This window comes from Lepidochelys olivacea (assembly GCF_965140295.1).
Source record: "Lepidochelys olivacea isolate rLepOli2 genome assembly, chromosome: 4".
Lineage (NCBI taxonomy): Eukaryota > Metazoa > Chordata > Testudines > Cheloniidae > Lepidochelys > Lepidochelys olivacea.
In genome coordinates, this window is record NC_140414.1 from 149,586,472 (window position 1) to 149,604,504 (window position 18,033).

Consider the following 18,033-nt stretch of genomic DNA (forward strand, 5'->3'; position numbering starts at 1 on the left):
GTAAATTCCATAATCTGGGGCTGACTTCTGTGGAATTCTGTCTCCCACTCCACCCCCACTAGCAGACTGTTTATTATTGTGGTGGAACATGGCTGCTGTTGGAGGTCATGGTTGTGGAAGAAGAGGAAAATTCTGGGAGCTGGAGCCAGTCCCATGGAGGGCTTTGAACAGTTGGCAGGAGACCTGGAGGTGGATTCTGTCCAGTAGGGAGCCAGCACAGAGAACTTTCCTCAGCACACACCCATGTCCTTGCATGCCTGTTCACCACAACGGCTTGAGATAACTGCCCAATGACCACAGGATCCATTAAGGTACAAAGGTGCCAGGCCAGTTTTATTGTCGACAAAGCATGGTAATAGAACTTGGCAGACTCTATGAGGATACTAAAACAATGAATGCAGCTCAGTGAATGGTGGCATCCAATGAAGTGGGTTCTAGCCCACGAAAGCTTATGCCCAAATAAATCTGTTAGTCTTTAAGATGCCACCAGACTCCTTGTTATTTTTGTGGTTACAGACTAACACGGGCTACCCCCTGATACTTGAGTGAATGGTGGGACTTTCCATTCCCCGCTTGGCTGGCCAAAGACACTCCCTCTGAGATATCTTTTTATACACCGATACAAACAAGTTACATACTGCCCCTGACGTATCAGGGTGCTAACCTCTGATATATTAGGATGCCACTCATGGCCTTGTACTTTTTGGTTTGATCAAAACATCTCTTCATCATGCTGTCATCCTGACCTTATCTTTAGGATGGGTCAGTGTGTTCCTGTTATCTTTGGGGAATGTGCTGGTATCGGAGTGTTCTTGTCCCATCCTTCTGGAATGTGTTTGCATGTATATTTCTTATACCTAGCGCTACTTAGGAATGTGTGTTTCAGCAATATCAGCCCTGTTCTTGCCAGATTCTGTGAGCAGGGCCTGCCTCTTGCTCACAGGTTAACTTTGCTTTATGGCAGCAAAGTTTTGACCACTACTTTAGTTCAGGCCTCCAGCCTCATACCAGGCCTCTGATACAAGGGCTTATGTCTCAGGCTTTCTTCCTACTGTAGTTTCAGTCCTCTGGACTACCTGCAGAAGTCCAACAAACCATACAGGACCTTTCACTTGTAGGCCCTTCTCTGAAGTCCCTTGGAATCTACACTCCAGTGACGAAAAGAAAGCATTTTTGTTAACTACAGCCCTTTCAGCCAAGAAAAAAGGGAAGGAGCTGTAGAAGGCAACCTCCACTTCCCTCCTCTTCAACATCAGTGAGCTCATCCCATCAAGACACACCTTCCAAGTGGGCATTTTGATGGGGTTGTTGAGGACAATATACCAGTCTCCTCACTTCCATCAGGTCCTCCTTTTTTGTTTACCAGTTGTCTGTCCTGCTTGCTAAGTGCCTGGATCCATAGAACATCAGACCAGTGGGTCTTAAGCACAGTAGGACAGGGGTATGCCATCCAATGTACTTCTCCCCCCTTCTCCCCGTCCCTCTTCAGGGACCACTCTCACAAGATGACCCTTCAGCGGGAGATCCAGTTTCTTCTTTAGAAAGGGGCCACAGAGGAAGTACCATTGGACCTTGGGGGGAAAAGGCTACTATTCCTGTTATTTCCCGATCCCCAAGATAAAAGGAGGTCTCAGGCCCATATGAGATCTAACAGAACTGAACAAATTCCTGAAGAAAATAAAATTTTGCATGGTTACCCTAGCCTCAATTATCCCTTCCCTGGAACAAGGAGACTGGTATGCTGCCCTCGACTTGAGTGACGTTTACTTCCATGTTGCAATATGACCCAACCATCAGAAGTTTCTCAGATTTGTGGTGAATGGCTGACAGTTCTCAGGGCTTCCATTCAGCCTGGCAGCTGCTCCTTGGGTATTCACAAAGTGCACAGTGCTGGTAGCAGCTCATCTTTTAAAAAAAATATAGGCATCCATGTCTTCCCATACCTAGATGACTGGCGGACCAGAGGCGGGTCAGAATCTGCCCAGCGTATCCACTGCTCTGTCCATATTCAAAGCTCTAGAGCTCTTAGTGACCCAAGAAAAATCAATACTGAAAATCTGTACAGACAACAGAATTCATTGGAGCAATCCTTGACTCAAAAAGGCCAGAGCTTTTCTACCACAAAACAGGTTGAAAACCATTCAACACCTAGTACTTAATGAAAGCTTACCAGCTCACAACTGCACGTGAGTGCCTCAGGCTGCTGGGTCACATGGCCGCATGTACTTGTGTAGTGTAACATGCCAGACTGCAACTCAGGAAGTTGCAAACATGGTTAGCATCAGTGTATGGCCTGAATTGTCACTGCTAGGACAAGGTGTACAAAATTCTCTGTTACTCACATACTCTAGGGGCACCCACCTTTAGCCAGTCCCTAGAGCTCAGGCGATAACCTTATGCTATAGGGCACGCACGTTTACCCTTCCCTGGGCTCAAGGAGTAATCTTACTCTCTGCGGGTCTGCGGGGTCTTTTACCAGTGGAAGAGCCGTACAAAGTAATGTCCTACTTAACCTCTATTTATTAACAATCACCAAAACAGAAGGCACACGCTAAGCATACAATGCTCAACACTCCCAAGAAGACATATGAACTTTTCTTGATGGCCAGTCAGGATCAGGTCATCTGGGGAACTCCAGTTTCTGCACGGTGTCATTGGCAGAGTGTTGAGGTCTGGCAGCTCTGCTCTCGGGGCTGTGTCCTGGAGTTGGTTCCTTAGAAATTCCTTTTGGACCCCAGTTTACACAGTGAAACTTGAGTCTTGCCTAGCTGTACCTTAACCAATCATTGTACTAAGTTATTACTAAACAATTTTCTAACCAATCCTAACATATTGTAAAACAATTCTTCACCCAATCATACCCCACCACCTTAATTGATTTACACCAAGCAAGATTAGTTATGCAAGAGACAGAAACAATCTCAGAGCCAGACAGAGACCATACAGACAAACAGTAGAGAAATGGGGGCCATAAGGACAAAACAATAAAGAAATGAAGGTTTCACAGCCACGACTGTTGATAAGTGTCTGAAGCAGCTCAGGCTATTTAGTTTATCCAAGACAGAAGTAGCACAAGAGGTGACTTGGTCAGGGCCTGCAAGTACTTAGATGAGCAAAGATTTCTGATCTAGCAGACAAAGGCGGAACAAGGTCCAGTACCTGGAAGCTGAAACCAGACAAATTCAGAATAGAAATAAGAGGCACGTTTTTAACACTCGGGGAATTAACCCTGGAACAGCTTCCCTAGGGAGGTGGTGAATTCTCCATGTTTACAGTGCAATTAAACGCTCACAGCTGGCCCATGTCAGCTGGCTCGGGCTTGTGGGGCTTGGGCTGCGGGGCCATTTAATTGCAATGGAGACCTTTGGGCTCAGGCTCTGGGACCCACAAGGGGGAAGGGTCGTAGAGCCTGGGCTCCAACCCGAGCCTGAACGTCTGCCTCTCTCTGGCCCACTCCCTCCCCAGGACGGTGAGATGTCTGTGTTTGCCCCCTTCCCATCCCACAACTAATATCTCTGTCTATCTGTGCAGAGTGTCGAGAGATGCTGCTGCATACTACAATCCCCATCCTCCGGGAGCTGATTGAGAAGGGAGAGGAGGAGGAGGCTTGCATTGATCTGCTCAGCAATATCCTGGAGGTGCTGTACAAAGCCCAGAAGGTAAAACCCCCATTACCCTAAGTGCTAGCTGTCAGCCCTGTCCAGCCGTGGTGTTGGCCTCACATGGTCAGATGGGCTTGAGCTAGGCTGAGCACAAAGCTCCCTTGTGGGGACAAATATTGGGGCTCAGGCTGACATTCCCCCTCCTTCTACAGACCTAGGGGGAAAGAGACACACGGGGCATAGCAGGGGTTGTCTGGGACTAGCCAACTGTCCCAGGCACTTTCCCATTAAACAAGATGGAGCTGCCAAAGCCTTCAGAGATGAAACCACAGCAATTATACCTGAGTCAAACCATCATGATTTGATGGGCCAAGCCACGGCCCCCACTGCAGTGATGGGTGCCTAATACCATAGTCCCCTGCAAGCCCTAGAGAAGTCCTATAATTCCTGACCATACCTGCAAACCCTCCCCATGGGGTCTCCCCACCCCATGGGAAAATAGAAGGTCCAAAGCATCATGGAGCCCTGGTGGGAAACCCCTTTAAAACTTTGTCAATTTATCTCCCTCCCAGTGGACTGACCCTTCTCCCCATGTATTAGACCTAGGGGAAGTTGCCCAGCCCATGTGAGTTACAGGACAGAGCAAATGGAATTATTACATTTTTTAAAATTTGTTTGTAGAGTCTCAAAGCTCCAGCTGAGGTCACCCATTGGCTGGCTGCTGTATAGATACATAACAGGAGACAGTCTGTGACATGGAGAGCTGACAATCTAAATAGGCAAGACAGACAAAGGTGGAGAGGAACAAAGGGCTATTAGCACTAGGCCCAGAGAAATGAAGTGACTTGCCCAAGGTGTCACATGGAGGCTGTGGCAGAGCCAGGAATAGAGCTCAGAGTGTCCTCTGAGAAGGAATGAGCTCCAGACTAGCTCCCCTGTGAGGGTCAATTGGAGCCGCTGTCTTTAAGGTCCACACTCAGAGAGAGAGCTGCCTCTCGCACTCGGCACTGCAATATCTGAGCCCTGCCTACATCAGCACCACCGCTGTTTGCTACTCGGGCAGCGTAATGTTCACCAGCTGCCACGCACAAGCACCAGGAGTGCCCCTCATCCATCAGACTTGCTTCTGATCAGTTTACCTTTGAAAATTAGCCAAAAGCTGCTCTGATTAGACCACACCCTCTGAACCCTCCAGTTCCTGCCCATTCAATTGCAACTTTATGAGGCTCCCATAATACATCACTTCAAGGTACATGGTACAGTCCTTTGCTCAAGGAGCTCCTTTATAAGGTGAAGTGAGGGGACAAGGCCTGGACACTCTGAGCCCCAACTTTCCTCTAATACAACTATTCCCCTGGCAGATGCAGAGATGAGCAGAGTGGAGCTGGTTGAGACATCCACCTTCTGAAGGATGCCAGCATTGGCTACTCAGTGGGGATTGGCAGAAGAGGCCTGAGTATAATGTCCCTTTTAACAGAGCAGCCCCTGTCAGCTCAGCCATGCCAAAATCCTGTGGGAGGGTCTTACCCATCTCCTTCCAGTATGAAGCAGAGAGCTGTACCAACACTCCTAGGAGTAGGACAGATTTCCTCTCTGAAAGGCAGCAGGTGCCATGCCACATTTTGGAAATGCATCCCAGAGAGGGAAAGGTATACAAGGGAAGCACAGCCCTGCCCGAAGGTTGTATGGTGAAATGAGCCAATGATAATGACTCTTAGCTTGATTGTAAGGATGAATTTGTTTGATATTGTTGGTTCCAGAGAGCAGAAGAACGGCTGACACGTCTGAGTGGAGAAGAGAGACAGCACAGGGAGGACTCTGAGCTGGTGAGCACTCCTCTGGGAAGTTTTGAAATACAGTAGGAGAGAGGAAGAGTAGGGGCAGCCTGAGCACCTGGGAGAAGCCCACCTGCTTCTCACTTCAGCCCCCAGCCTTTCATTTGCTGTCACCTTGAGTTTGAGAGGTGGTGGAGATGGGGCTCCTGCCAAGCAATGGGGTGGGGAGACCGGGACTGTAATAGTGGGTCTGGGGGTTGGATGTCTGGTGCATCAGCAGAACTGTATGACTGAGAAGTTCAGATGTGTACTATGATTGGCTTTGTTCAGGGCAATCAGACCTTCATTTTCTAAACTTATCGGATTTCTTGGAATCCTGTGGGAAGAATAATACATCTTTAATTTGCTTATGGATCAGTGTCCTAACAGATAAAGCACAAGATGGGGTATTAGTTGTTAATAAATATTAATCAGAAGTTAGGAACCATGGAAAATGGTCAAGTGCAGACTTTTAATACCTCACCTTAGGGACACCTTGTGGTTACAAGTTAATCAGATCTTCAGCTTGAAACAAGAACACGCATGACATCTTCAGTTTCCTTTTTATACACTTCAGGGCTCCTTGAACTGGAGTTTCCAGAAGCAAGTAGTTAGTATAGAAAGGGTCTCTCTCCTCGGGGCATATCTTCGAAAGATTGGCTTCAGAGGGGGAGGATTTGCATTCCCCTCACCTCAAGGTATTTCCTAAGGAAATTCACTTCATACCTATTGTTCCAGAAAGACCTTTGAACTTCCAGAAATTGCATTAATCTTGTCATTCTACTAAAGAAGTTCCATACAATCTCACAGTACTGTGTAAACATCTGCATTTGTAATACAATGAACTGCAAAGATCTACACTTTCCACAGTATGCATCCGATGAAGTGAGCTGTAGCTCACGAAAGCTTATGCTCAAATAAATTGGTTAGTCTCTAAGGTGCCACTTTTTTATTGAAAAAAGTAATTCCCAACTATGCATAAAAAAGATGGGGTCTAAATTAGCTGTTACCACTCAAGAAAGAGATCTAGGAGTCATTGTGGATAGTTCTCTGAAAACATCCACTCAATGTGCAGCGGCAGTCAAAAAAGTGAACAGAATGCTGGGAATAATTAAGAAAGGGATAGATAATAGGACAGAAAATATCATGTTGCCTCTATATAAATCCATGGTACGCCCATATCTTGAATACTGTGTGTGGATGTGCGGACCCCATCTCAAAAAAGATATATTGGAATTGGAAAAGGTTCAGAAAAGGGCAACAAAAATGATTGGGGTCTGGAACGGCTTCCATATGAGGAGAGATTAATCAGACTGGGACTTTTCAGCTCGGAAAAGAGACGGCTAAGGGGAGATATGATTGAGATCTATTAAAATCATGACTGGTGTAGAGAAAGTGAATAAAGAAGTGTTGTTTACTCCTTCTCATAACACAAGCACTAGGGGTCACTAAATGAAATTAATAAGCAGCAGGAAGTATTTCTTCACACAACGCGCAGTCAACCTGTGGAGCACCTTGCCAGAGGATGTTGTGAAGGCCAAGACTATAACAGGGTTCAAAAAAGAACTAGATAAGTTCATGGAGGACAGGTCCATCAATGGCTATTAGCCGGGATGGGCAGGGATGGGGTCCCTGGCCTCTGTTTGCCAGACGCTGGGCATGGACGACGGGATGGATCCCTTGGTGAGTCCCTGCTCTGTTCACTCCCTCAGGGGCTCCGGCACTGGCCGTGGTCGGCAGACAGGACTCCAGGGGTGGATGGACTCTCAGTCTGACCCAGCCTGGCCGTTCTAATGAATCAGCACGACTGGTTCTCTCAAAACATTGGCTCAATGTGCAGGGCAGCTTTTTTTTCTTTCTTTTTTTTTTTAAACTAATGGTTAGGAGCCATTAGGAACCAATAAAGATAAGAGAGGTAATGCACAGTGCCACTCTATGAATCCGTGGCACGCCCACAGCTTGAATACTGCCTGCAGCTCTAGTGGCCCCATCTCAAAAAAAAGATACTGGGCTAGATGGACGATTGGTCTGATGCGGCATGGTTGTTCTTCCAACTCCTCGTAGACATATAGCTAATCTCTGATGCTAAGGGTGTGGAGTTTTCACCTCCCCTCTGCTGGGGGTGTGTCTGCAAGCCAGGACATAGCCACAGCAAGAGGGATTCCCAATATTATCAGCCCTAGACAGTGAAATAATATCATTCTCCCACCAACACATCCACGGGTATCTTATGGAGAGCCCCACCTTCCAAGCATCTTTTAAACCTTCCCAGTCTAGTTAGGCATGAGCCAAAGGTACAAGTGGTTTCATATCTCTCCCCTGCAAGCATATCTGATTCTTTAGTCAGATCTTTCCTACCAAGTATAATCTGGGCACTGTGTGCTTCCACTCTTGGAACATTCTGCCATTTACACTGGCCTCTTTAATAAACTCTGTCCACCTCCAGGAGGGCATGTGATGGGTTACCCCCCACTCCAGGGTGCCACCTGGTGTACTGGGGTACAACTGAGCCTGCCTGTTCCACCAGCCTGGGCTCTCTTACACTGTCCTGCTGAGTCAGGCCCTCAAGCCTCCTCCAGCACACACACAGGTAGGGACACACCCAGCTGCAGAAAGACACAGACACTGAAATCAGCTCTGCATGGGAAGACTTGGCTAGGGAATTGCCCAGCACTCAAATGCACACCCCCTCTGGAGTGTAAACCCAAAATTGTATTGGCTTGCACTGCACAGAAAACTGTACAATTTAAACTCATGAAATTCACTCCCTCCATCAGTGTGGAGGAAGATATGCACAGCTTTTTGCACCCCCCAGTTATAGATTTCACAAACGGGGTTTAGAGAAAACAAAAACAAGTTAATTAACTACAAAAGATAGATTTTAAGTGATAAGGGATAGCAAATAGATCAAAGCAGATCACTGAGCAAATAAAAACAAACACGCAAACTAAGCTTAATACACTAAAGAAACTGGTTAAAAGTGGTAGTTTCTCACCCTAAATGACAGGTTTCAGAGTAACAGCCGTGTTAGTCTGTATTCGCAAAAAGAAAAGGAGTACTTGTGGCACCTTAGAGAGTAACCAGTTTATTACCAACAGGAGAGTGGGTTGGTCTGTGTGTGTGGAAAAAAGGGGTGGGGGAGCAGAAAACCTGGATTTGTGCTGGAAATGGCCCACCTTGATTATCATACACATTGAAAGGAGAGTGATCACTTTAGATAAGCTATTACCAACAGGAGAGTGGGGTGGGGGGAGAGAAAACCTTTTGTAGTGGTAAACACCCATTTTTTCATGGTTTGTGTGTATAAAAGCATCTTCTGTATTTTCCACAGTATGCATCCGATGAAGTGAACTGTAGCTCACGAAACCTTATGCTCAAATAAATTGGTTAGTCTCTAAGGTGCCACACGTACTCCTTTTCTTTTCACCCTAAATGTTGCTTTATGGCAGATTACAGAGGTTCTTGAAGACAAGCTGCTTTTGCTTGCAGCTTAAAACTCTAGGTATTTCTTTCACAGACCAGACACCTTTTCCAGCCCAGGTTCAGTCCTTCCCCACCACCTTTGTCTTTGTTTCTTAGATCATCTGTTTCCAGCAGTCATCCTGGACAGGGATTCAGTGAGGAATGACCCCTGATTAACTCACTTCCCTGCCTTAAATAGGATTTACATATGGTGGGAATCCTTTGTTTCCCAGCTTTATCCCCCACCCTTATCAGAGGAAAAATACTAGGGGTCCAAGATGGAGTCCAGTACCAGGTGACAGGATCACATGACCCTGCAGTGTCAAAGCAGCCAGGAGTCAAATATTGTTTGCAGCATCCCAGGAAGAGCTTCTCAGGAAGGTGGTAGATTAGCATCTTCAAAGTCCTATTGTTCTCCCTAATGGCCCATTCAGGCTTATTGCATTCTGTCTGGTGGGCATTCCCCAGGTATAAACGCACTTGTAATTGCAAAAAGAAAAGGAGGACTTGTGGCACCTTAGAGACTAACAAATTTATTTGAGCATAAGCTTTCGTGAGCTACAGCTCACTTCACTGGATGCTACTCTGAAACCTGCACTTGTAATTGTTACATAGTCAGTATTCCTAACTTCAGATACAGAAATGAAACATACATACAAATGGGATAATCACATTCAGTAAATCAGAACCTTTCCAATGATACATCACATGACCCATCTTGCCTAAAGCACATCTTAGTTATGCCATATTCATATCATAGGAATATCTCTATGGAGAATATGGGATGTAGTGTCACAGTGCAGAACAGACAATTACCTGTGATCAACGCAGGCATCCCTGCCTGGATTCCACATACAAAGCACACTGCTTCCTCAGCTGTTGAGTTGATTTACACAAATAACGCCTTCTCAGGCCATCACTCTGGGCCGGAAACCTTGAGGCAACCATTTCCGGGGTGGTAGGGGCTCAGACCCAACCCCTCACCTGGGACAAAGCGGGACCCCCCCCCCCTTTACGCTGGGTGTTTCCCATTCCTCAGACCTGCGCTTCACAAATGGCCTCGCTTGCACAAATAGATCAGCTGCATGGGCTGCATCTTTTAGTCGCTGGGGATTTATCCCACACTGCAGCTCTTACTTCAGCCAGCCCCAGGCATCAAAGAACTTCTCTTGGCTAAATAGGTATAGCAGATTTTCATAGTCCTCTGCCTCTTTATATCTCATCCATTTCCTTAAATGATCACACATTTTATAAATTTATTTCCCATGACTTATTTTATCATGTTTTTTGATGTTTCTAAATTTTAGGCAATATTACTCTGGGATTATTTGAAACCTTCTTGATACAATATCTCTGAATAAATCATAATTCACAGATATTTATCAGATAGACTGGGAGGCAACATTGTCATTTTCTGTGTGTCAAGAATTTGGAGTACTTCACATGCATCCGATGAAGTATCCGATGATGCATCTTCATGCATCCGATGAAGTGAGCTGTAGCTCACGAAAGCTTATGCTCAAATAAATTGGTTAGTCTCTAAGGTGCCACAAGTACTCCTTTTCTTTTTGCAAATACAGACTAACACGGCTGTTACTCTGAAACCTGTCACATGTCATAGAATCACAGAATCTTCGGGTTGGAAGAGACCTCAGGAGGTCATCTAGTCCAACCCCCAGCTCAAAGCAGGACCAACCCCAACTCAATCATCCCAGCCAGAGCTTTGTCAAGCCAGGCCTTAAAAACCTTTAAGGAAGGAGATTCCACCACCTCCCTAGGGAACACATTCCAGTGCTTCACCACCCTCCTACTGAAATAGTGTTTCCTCATATCCAACCTAGACCTCCCCCACTGCAACTGGAGACCATTACTCCTCGTTCTGTCATCTGCCCCCACTGAGAACAGCCTCCTCCTCCACTGAGAACAGCAATACTCCAGATGTGGCCTCACCAGTGCCAAATGGAGAGAAATAATCACTTCCCTTGATACGCTGGCAATGCTCCTACTAATGCAGCCCAATATGCCATTAGCCTTCTTGGCAACAAGGGCACACTGTTGACTCCTATCCAGCTTCTCGTCCACTGTCACCCCCAGGTCCTTTTCCGCAGAACTGCTGCTTAGCCAGTTGATCCCCAGCCTGTGGCAGTGTATGGGATTCTTCCATCCTAACCGGGGTTATTTAAAGTGAGGGGGGATTTCATAGCAGCCTTCAACTACCTGAAGGGGGGTTCGAAAGAGGATGGAGCTTGGCTGTTCTCAGTGGTGGCAGATGTGAAGCAGCGAGGGCACAGCAGGCTCAGGGGAGGGGGCAGGAAGGGGTGGAGTGGGGGCAGGGCCTGTGGCAGAGCCAGGGGCTGAGCAGTGAGCGCTCCCCGGCACACTGGAAAGTTGGTGCCTGTAGATCCAGCCCCGGAGTCGGTGCCTAGACAAGGAGCCACCTATTAACTTCTGAAGAGCCCATGTGGCTCTGGAGCCACAGGTTGGCCACCCCTGGGCTAGATGGACCATTGGTCTGACCCAGTCTGGCCACTCTTTTATGTTCTTATGTGGGTGCACGAGGTCAGCCAGTAGCTTAGGAGCGAGCAGCCATCTGTTTCTAAGGTGTGGAGAGAGAATTCCGTGCTTTAGTCCCAGCTCTCAAATGCAGGCTGAGTTGCCCTTTGAGCAGCCCCTCCCAGCTGTGAGTGGGGCCACCTGCATGATTCCTCTTGTGCTGTCTGTCGGCTGCTGCCATTGCTGGGGGAGGTCCCTTTTACAGTGCCAAAGCTGCGTTTGACACAGCCCCTGGGGCACTCTGAGTACTCACCATGCAAAGGAGTATAACTGCCAGGTGACCTCCCTTTCTGTCTCCTGCATGGTGATCCCAGGAGTGAGACCAGGGCAGGGCTGCCCGGACTCTGGACATGACGTGTGTCTTGCCTTTCAGAGGAAGGTGAAGGGGCATGTGCAGATGATTCTGGAGCAGCTGCTGCGCACTGTCAATCGCAGGGTGATTGTCCTCGACCAGGAGCACGACCTAAGAGTGAGTACCACTGCTTGCTCTGTGCGGTTCTGGGGGGCTGCAGGCATCTTGGAGTGAGCCTGGCCCCTGAACGGGCCCTGGTGAGTGCAAAAGAGTGTGCTGGGGTGCTAAGAGGTGGGGTGGTAAGAGCTTCTCATGAGAGTCCCCTGCTATTGGTGCTATTCATCCTGCAGCAGCTTGATCAGGATGAGGCTCTCGGTGTTACACAGAACCCCTGGAAAATCCTTCAGCCCAAGACCGAACACGGCACATGGGGAATTCATGGTAGGAGCAGATACTGTGGCAGGGTGGAGTCCTGGGTCGACCCTCATGGGGTGCTGGCAGACGGCTGGGCCTCATCTCGTAGTGGGAGGTTCCTTCTGTGGAGGTGGGGCCGTAGGGACATCTCGAGGTTGAAGAATGTGAGTTCTGAGGACAGGTGAAGGGAGCTGGGCTCCTTCCAGGAACAAGGTTTACTTGCTGGGCCTGAATCACCATTGGAGTTCTGCTTCAGAGTGGTAGCCGTGTTAGTCTGTAAAAACAACGAGGAGTCCTTGTGGCACCTTAGAGACTAACAAATTTATTTGGGCATAAGCTTTTGTGGGCTAAAACCCATTTCATCAGATGCATGGAGTGGAAAATACAGTAGACAAGTATAAATACACAGCACATGAAAAGATGGGAGTTGCCTTACCAAGAGAGGGGTCAGTGCTAACAAGCCAATTCAGTTAAGGTGGAAGTGGCCTATTCAAAAGGGGTGAATACCAAGGGAGGGAAAATCACTTTCGTAGTGCTAATGAAGCCAATGCAATCAAGGTGGCCAATTTCAAACAGTTGACAAGAAGATGTGGGTATCAGGAGAGGGAAATTAGTTTTTGTAGTGACCCATGCACTCCCAGTCTGTATTCAGACCTAATTTGATGGTGTCCAGTTTGCAAATTAATTCCAGTTCTGCAGTTTCTCGTTGGAGTCTGTTTTTGAAGTTTTGTTGTTGAAGAATTGCCACTTTTATGTCTGTTGTTGAGTGTCCAGGGAGATTGAAGTGTTCTCCTGCTGGTTTTTGAATGTTACAATTCTTGATGTCTGATTTGTATCCATTTATTTTTTTGCGTAGAGACTGTCCGGTTTGGAGTTCTGCATGCCAAGAATGCAGAGCGGATTAAATCTCAGGGTTCAGGGCATCAGCTGGTCATAGAGTCTCTGTCCACACAGCCAGTGGGTGCAAGCCTCCCAGCGTTGGGCAACAGACTTGGGCTCCTGGGGCTCATGCTCTAGAAATAGCTGAGTAGGGAGTGCTTTGCAGAATCCTGGGTATGTCTATCCAGTGGCTCAGGCTCTGAGGCCCACCCCCGCTTCCTAGGCTTCAGAGTCCAGGCTCCAGCCTGAGCCGCAGCCTCAGATGGTTATCGGCTCAGCTATTTCAGAGCACTGCTTGCAGCCCCGCTAGCCCGCGTCCGTTGACCTGGGCTGAATGAGAGCCTTGCTTTCATGGGCTGCATAGACGTACCCTGGAGCACAGCGCTGCTCAACTGGTGCATCAGAGTTAGGGCCCGGCTGGACTATTTGGTGAAATGGCCTAATCAAGTAGGTGAGGAGCTACGAGGCAAGATGGCCCCATGGCTCACTTGGTTAGCCAGTGCCTTGATGTGGGGAGCAGATCTGATGTGCCAGCAGGTGGGGGAGGGGTTCAAAATGAAGAAAGAACTTGATAAATGTATACCTTCAGATCAGCGGCACTGCTATGGGTACCCGCATGGCCCCACAGTATGCCAACATTTTTATGGCTGACTTAGAACAACGCTTCCTCAGCTCTCGTCCCCTAACGCCCCTACTCTACTTGCGCTACATTGATGACATCTGCATCATCTGGACCCATGGAAAAGAAGCCCTTGAGGAATTCCACCATGATTTCAACAATTTCCATCCCACCATCAACCTCAGTCTGGTCCAGTCCACACAAGAGATCCACTTCCTGGACACTACAGTGCTAATAAACAATGGTCACATAAACACCACCCTATAGCGGAAACCTACTGACTGCTATTCCTACCTACATGCCTCCAGCTTTCACCCTGACCACACCACACGATCCATCGTCTACAGCCAAGCTCTGCGATACAACTTCATTTGCTCCAACCCCTCAGACAGAGACACACACCTACAAGATCTCTATCAAGCATTCTTACAACTACAATACCCACCTGCGGAAGTGAAGAAACAGATTGATAGAGCCAGAAGAGTTCCCAGAAGTCACCTACTACAGGATAGGCCTAACAAAGAAAATAACAGAACACCACTAGCCGTCACCTTCAGCCCCCAACTAAAACCCCTCCAACGCATTATTAAGGATCTACAACCTATCCTGAAGGATGACCCAACACTCTCACAAATCTTGGGAGACAGGCCAGTCCTTGCCTACAGACAGCCCCCCAACCTGAAGCAAATACTCACCAACAACCACATACCACACAACAGAACCACTAACCCAGGAACTTATCCTTGCAACAAAGCCGGTTGCCAACTGTGCCCACATATCTATTCAGGGGACACCATCAAAGGGCCTAATAACATCAGCCACACTATCAGAGGCTCGTTCACCTGCACATCCACCAATGTGATATATGCCATCATGTGCCAGCAATGCCCTTCTGCCATGTACATTGGTCAAACTGGACAATCTCTACGTAAAAGAATAAATGGACACAAATCAGATGTCAAGAATTATAACATTCATAAACCAGTCGGAGAACACTTCAATCTCTCTGGGCACGCAATCACAGACATGAAGGTCGCTATCTTACAACAAAAAAACTTCAAATCCAGACTCCAGCGAGAAACTGCTGAATTGGAATTCATTTGCAAATTGGATACTATTAATTTAGGCTTAAATAGAGACTGGGAGTGGCTAAGTCATTATGCAAGGTAGCCTATTTCCCCTTGTTTTTTTCTACCCCCCTGCCCCCCCCCCGACGTTCTGGTTAAACTTGGATTTATGCTGGAAATGGCCCACCTTGATTATCATGCACATTGTAAGGAGAGTGGTCACTTTGGATGAGCTATTACCAGCAGGAGAGTGAGTTTGTGTGTGTATGGGGGTGGGGGGGTGAGAAAACCTGTATTTGTGCTGGAAATGGCCCACCTTGATTATCATGCACATTGTAGGGAGATTTCAGAGTAACAGCCGTGTTAGTCTGTCTGCGAATACAGACTAACACGGCTGTTACTCTGAAACTTGATAAATTGGCTAGAGATAAATCAGTCCCACTGGGCAGGGGCCAGGGCAGGGGTTAGAAACCAGGGGCTGAATGCGAGTCTGGGGAAACTGGAATAACAGGGAGTTAGTGCATGGCAGCTTAGCCCAAGGGGGACTGCCCAGACTGCAAACCGCTGGGTCTACGCTCTGTGTCCTGCTGACAGTGACGCTCTTGCGGCAGCGGGAAGTCAGTGGGGATGACTGTAAACCAATAGTGTAGAGGAGCAATGGCGGCTGAAGCTCAGTTCGCCTCTCAGTGGAGGGGCCTGCTGGGATCTGAGGACAGTGTTGTCCTCCCGTTCTTGGTTCTCACTGACAAGTGCTGCTGGAGGCAGCGAATCTGGAGTGACGGGCATGGCAGAGTGGTGCTGTGAGGCTCACTGAGCCTCTGGCTCTGCTATGTTCTCTGTTTGGAGTCTGCCTGAGGATCTCTCCAGCAGGTCGCTCTGCTCAGGTCTGTGCATGTTCAGGCTGCTGGCAGCCCCTTGGCGGGATGTTTGGATAGGCATGCCCAGGACTCTGTGCTGCTGTTACACTGATCCCTGTGAGTTAGCACCTTAATTCCGGGAGCTACTGTAGCAAGTAGTAAGACACCTGCTCAGAGAGTTACTAGTTCAGTCTGACCCCATGGTTCAAGGAGTGACAAGGCTCTGCTCTTTAATGGTTCTGGTTTGATCCTGAGATGGGTTTCAAGCGTATATTTTGAGATATCCCCCTCTTCAGCGAGTCTCTCACAATTGGCAGGCTCAGACTCCCTTCACTAGAATCACTTCACTGCTGCAGTGTGGATGGGCTGTTTTCCTGGCATAATCTGTGCAGTTTCTCAGGAGAGCTCTGATTGGCTTGCCTGACACAATGGGTGAGGAAGCTCTTCCAGCTCCAGATCACCAGCACTGTCTCTTGCTCATCCTTAAGTGGCTTTGCTTGCTGAATAGATTGCGGATTCAGTCCTAAATGCTCCTCTCTGACCTTGGGGGTAATGGCCTTATGGACAGTTGCTTAGCTAAGCTATTCTGTATCCAGTTCTGCCCTCAGGCATTGTGTCAGTGTTGTAAATGAGGCAGACAGGGTGTGGCCCAGCTGGTCATAGCATCTCCTTTCATACCCTTCTCTCCAGCGCTTTTGCGGCGGGGGAGAGATTGTAGCTCTGAACCTTCCGGTCTGTGACAAGGACCTTTAGAGTGTGGGATCCAAGCGAGTGAAGGAAGCTTGGTGGGGATCAGGTGGGATTTGAGCTCACTAGCATTATGTTTTTTGTTACCCTTGCTTTTGGGTGGTGTATTTTGGCATCCCAGGGAAGTGAGGGCAGAAGGGAGCGGTAATGGAGCTACATGCATAATTTATAATAGTAGTAATGAGGAACACTGGATGAGGTAGTTAGAGACCAGTTTCAGTACAAAGAGAATCTAACCCTTTGACCTGATCCCAGCCATCTCCACTTGAATCTTTGCCAAGACCTGAACCATCTGAGTTTCAGAAATGCTGTCTGGTAGCTGTCTTGGCCTGACTTATCAGCTATATGCTGCCTGTGTACTCCCTGGCTCCACGCAGAGGTGCAGGGCTGCTTCATGACTGGCTGTTCCTAGGGAGGTGGTAGAATCTCCTTCCTTAGAGGTTTTTAAGGTCAGGCTTGACAAAGCCTTGGCTGGGATGATTTAACTGGGAATTGGTCCTGCTTCGAGCAGGGGGTTGGACTAGATGACCTTCTGGGGTCCCTTCCAACCCTGATATTCTATGATTCTATGATTCTATGGTGAGCAACAGTCAACATCTTCCCAGAGCCTGTTGTTGCAAGTGCTATTTCCAGCTCTGTTGTGTGTACTCCAGGGGTTTGGAAGCTTCTTATGAGCACAGAGCCAAACTGACCCATAGTCCTTGTCAGCGTCATTGAACCTGTGTGTAATGGGAAGCAGATGGGGGCATGAGGGAAAGAAGCCCAGGGACAGCTCTGTGATCACTTTCTGCCCCCTTCCCTCAGAGCCCTAGCTCCCCATGCCATGAGGGAACATCTGTTTGCACTGTCCCCCAGCAGCCCCTGGCTCTGTTCTCTGGTACACCCGAGTGTCTCTGTTTCCCATGCTGGCCTGTCCGGTGACCCCAGCAACACGGGTACACCTCTCAGAGCTCCCATCCCACCCCCCTTAGGAAATGCCTATCCTCACCCAGGTATCTGACCTGCTCATCCAGAGCACAACAGAATAATCATTTGGCTAGGGATGTTGCCTCCTTGTGAAGCCTCTGTTGGCTATAGGGGATTGTGAAACTGCACAAGCTAAAAGCTTCACTGATTTAGATGCCACAGCCAGGGACCTGCCATCCTGTCCTGGTGCCCAATACATCCCAGGTGAACGATCTGACCAAGGCCCACAAGCACCCTGAACATAGGCACCCATGGGACCCTTTCAGCAGCTGCGTAATGGGGAGGGGGATACAAGGTACTGAGAACCTCTCAGCTGTGACCTGGTCATCTGCTTCTAAAGAAAAACTGCTCATGGATGCTCACAAAGCCTGCAGGCCAAAGGAAGCTCTTGCCTTCCGGAGTGCTGGGACTTATGAACCATGCAGCTGGAGTTTCCTGGCTACTTAACCCCACACCAGAGACCTAAGCTTCCCCTCATCCGTGCCACACAGGGTGAGAAGCGCAAAAATGGTTCCATCCAAAATAAATAGGGTTCCTGGTGGGTTAAGGTCATACGGCGAGACATATGTTGTAGTTCAGGGCAGATGGACGTGGGTTAAGGGCAGAAGGCTCAGGGTGGGTTAGTGTTATATCAATTCCAGCAGACCCATGCAAATTCTCTGCTGAGCTCCTTAGTCTGTTTCAGATGGGTGTAACCTGGAGCTTGCATGGATCCCAGTCTCTTCTTGACTGGGTTTGTGATCCTTCCCTCACAGGACTTG

General features: G+C 48.2%; 1 protein-coding gene across 1 annotated transcript in view; it reads left to right on the plus strand.

Moving 5' to 3' along the window:
* The window catches only part of LOC311519314 (dedicator of cytokinesis protein 2-like), a 338,844-nt gene that overhangs the window by 185,436 nt on the left and 135,375 nt on the right, over positions 1-18,033 (plus strand). Inside the window, exons 26-28 of the mRNA XM_084625731.1 lie at positions 3,532-3,659; positions 5,363-5,428; positions 11,805-11,900. Coding sequence (XP_084481857.1) covers positions 3,532-3,659; positions 5,363-5,428; positions 11,805-11,900 — 290 coding nt within the window. The remainder of the gene's footprint in view (positions 1-3,531; positions 3,660-5,362; positions 5,429-11,804; positions 11,901-18,033) is intronic.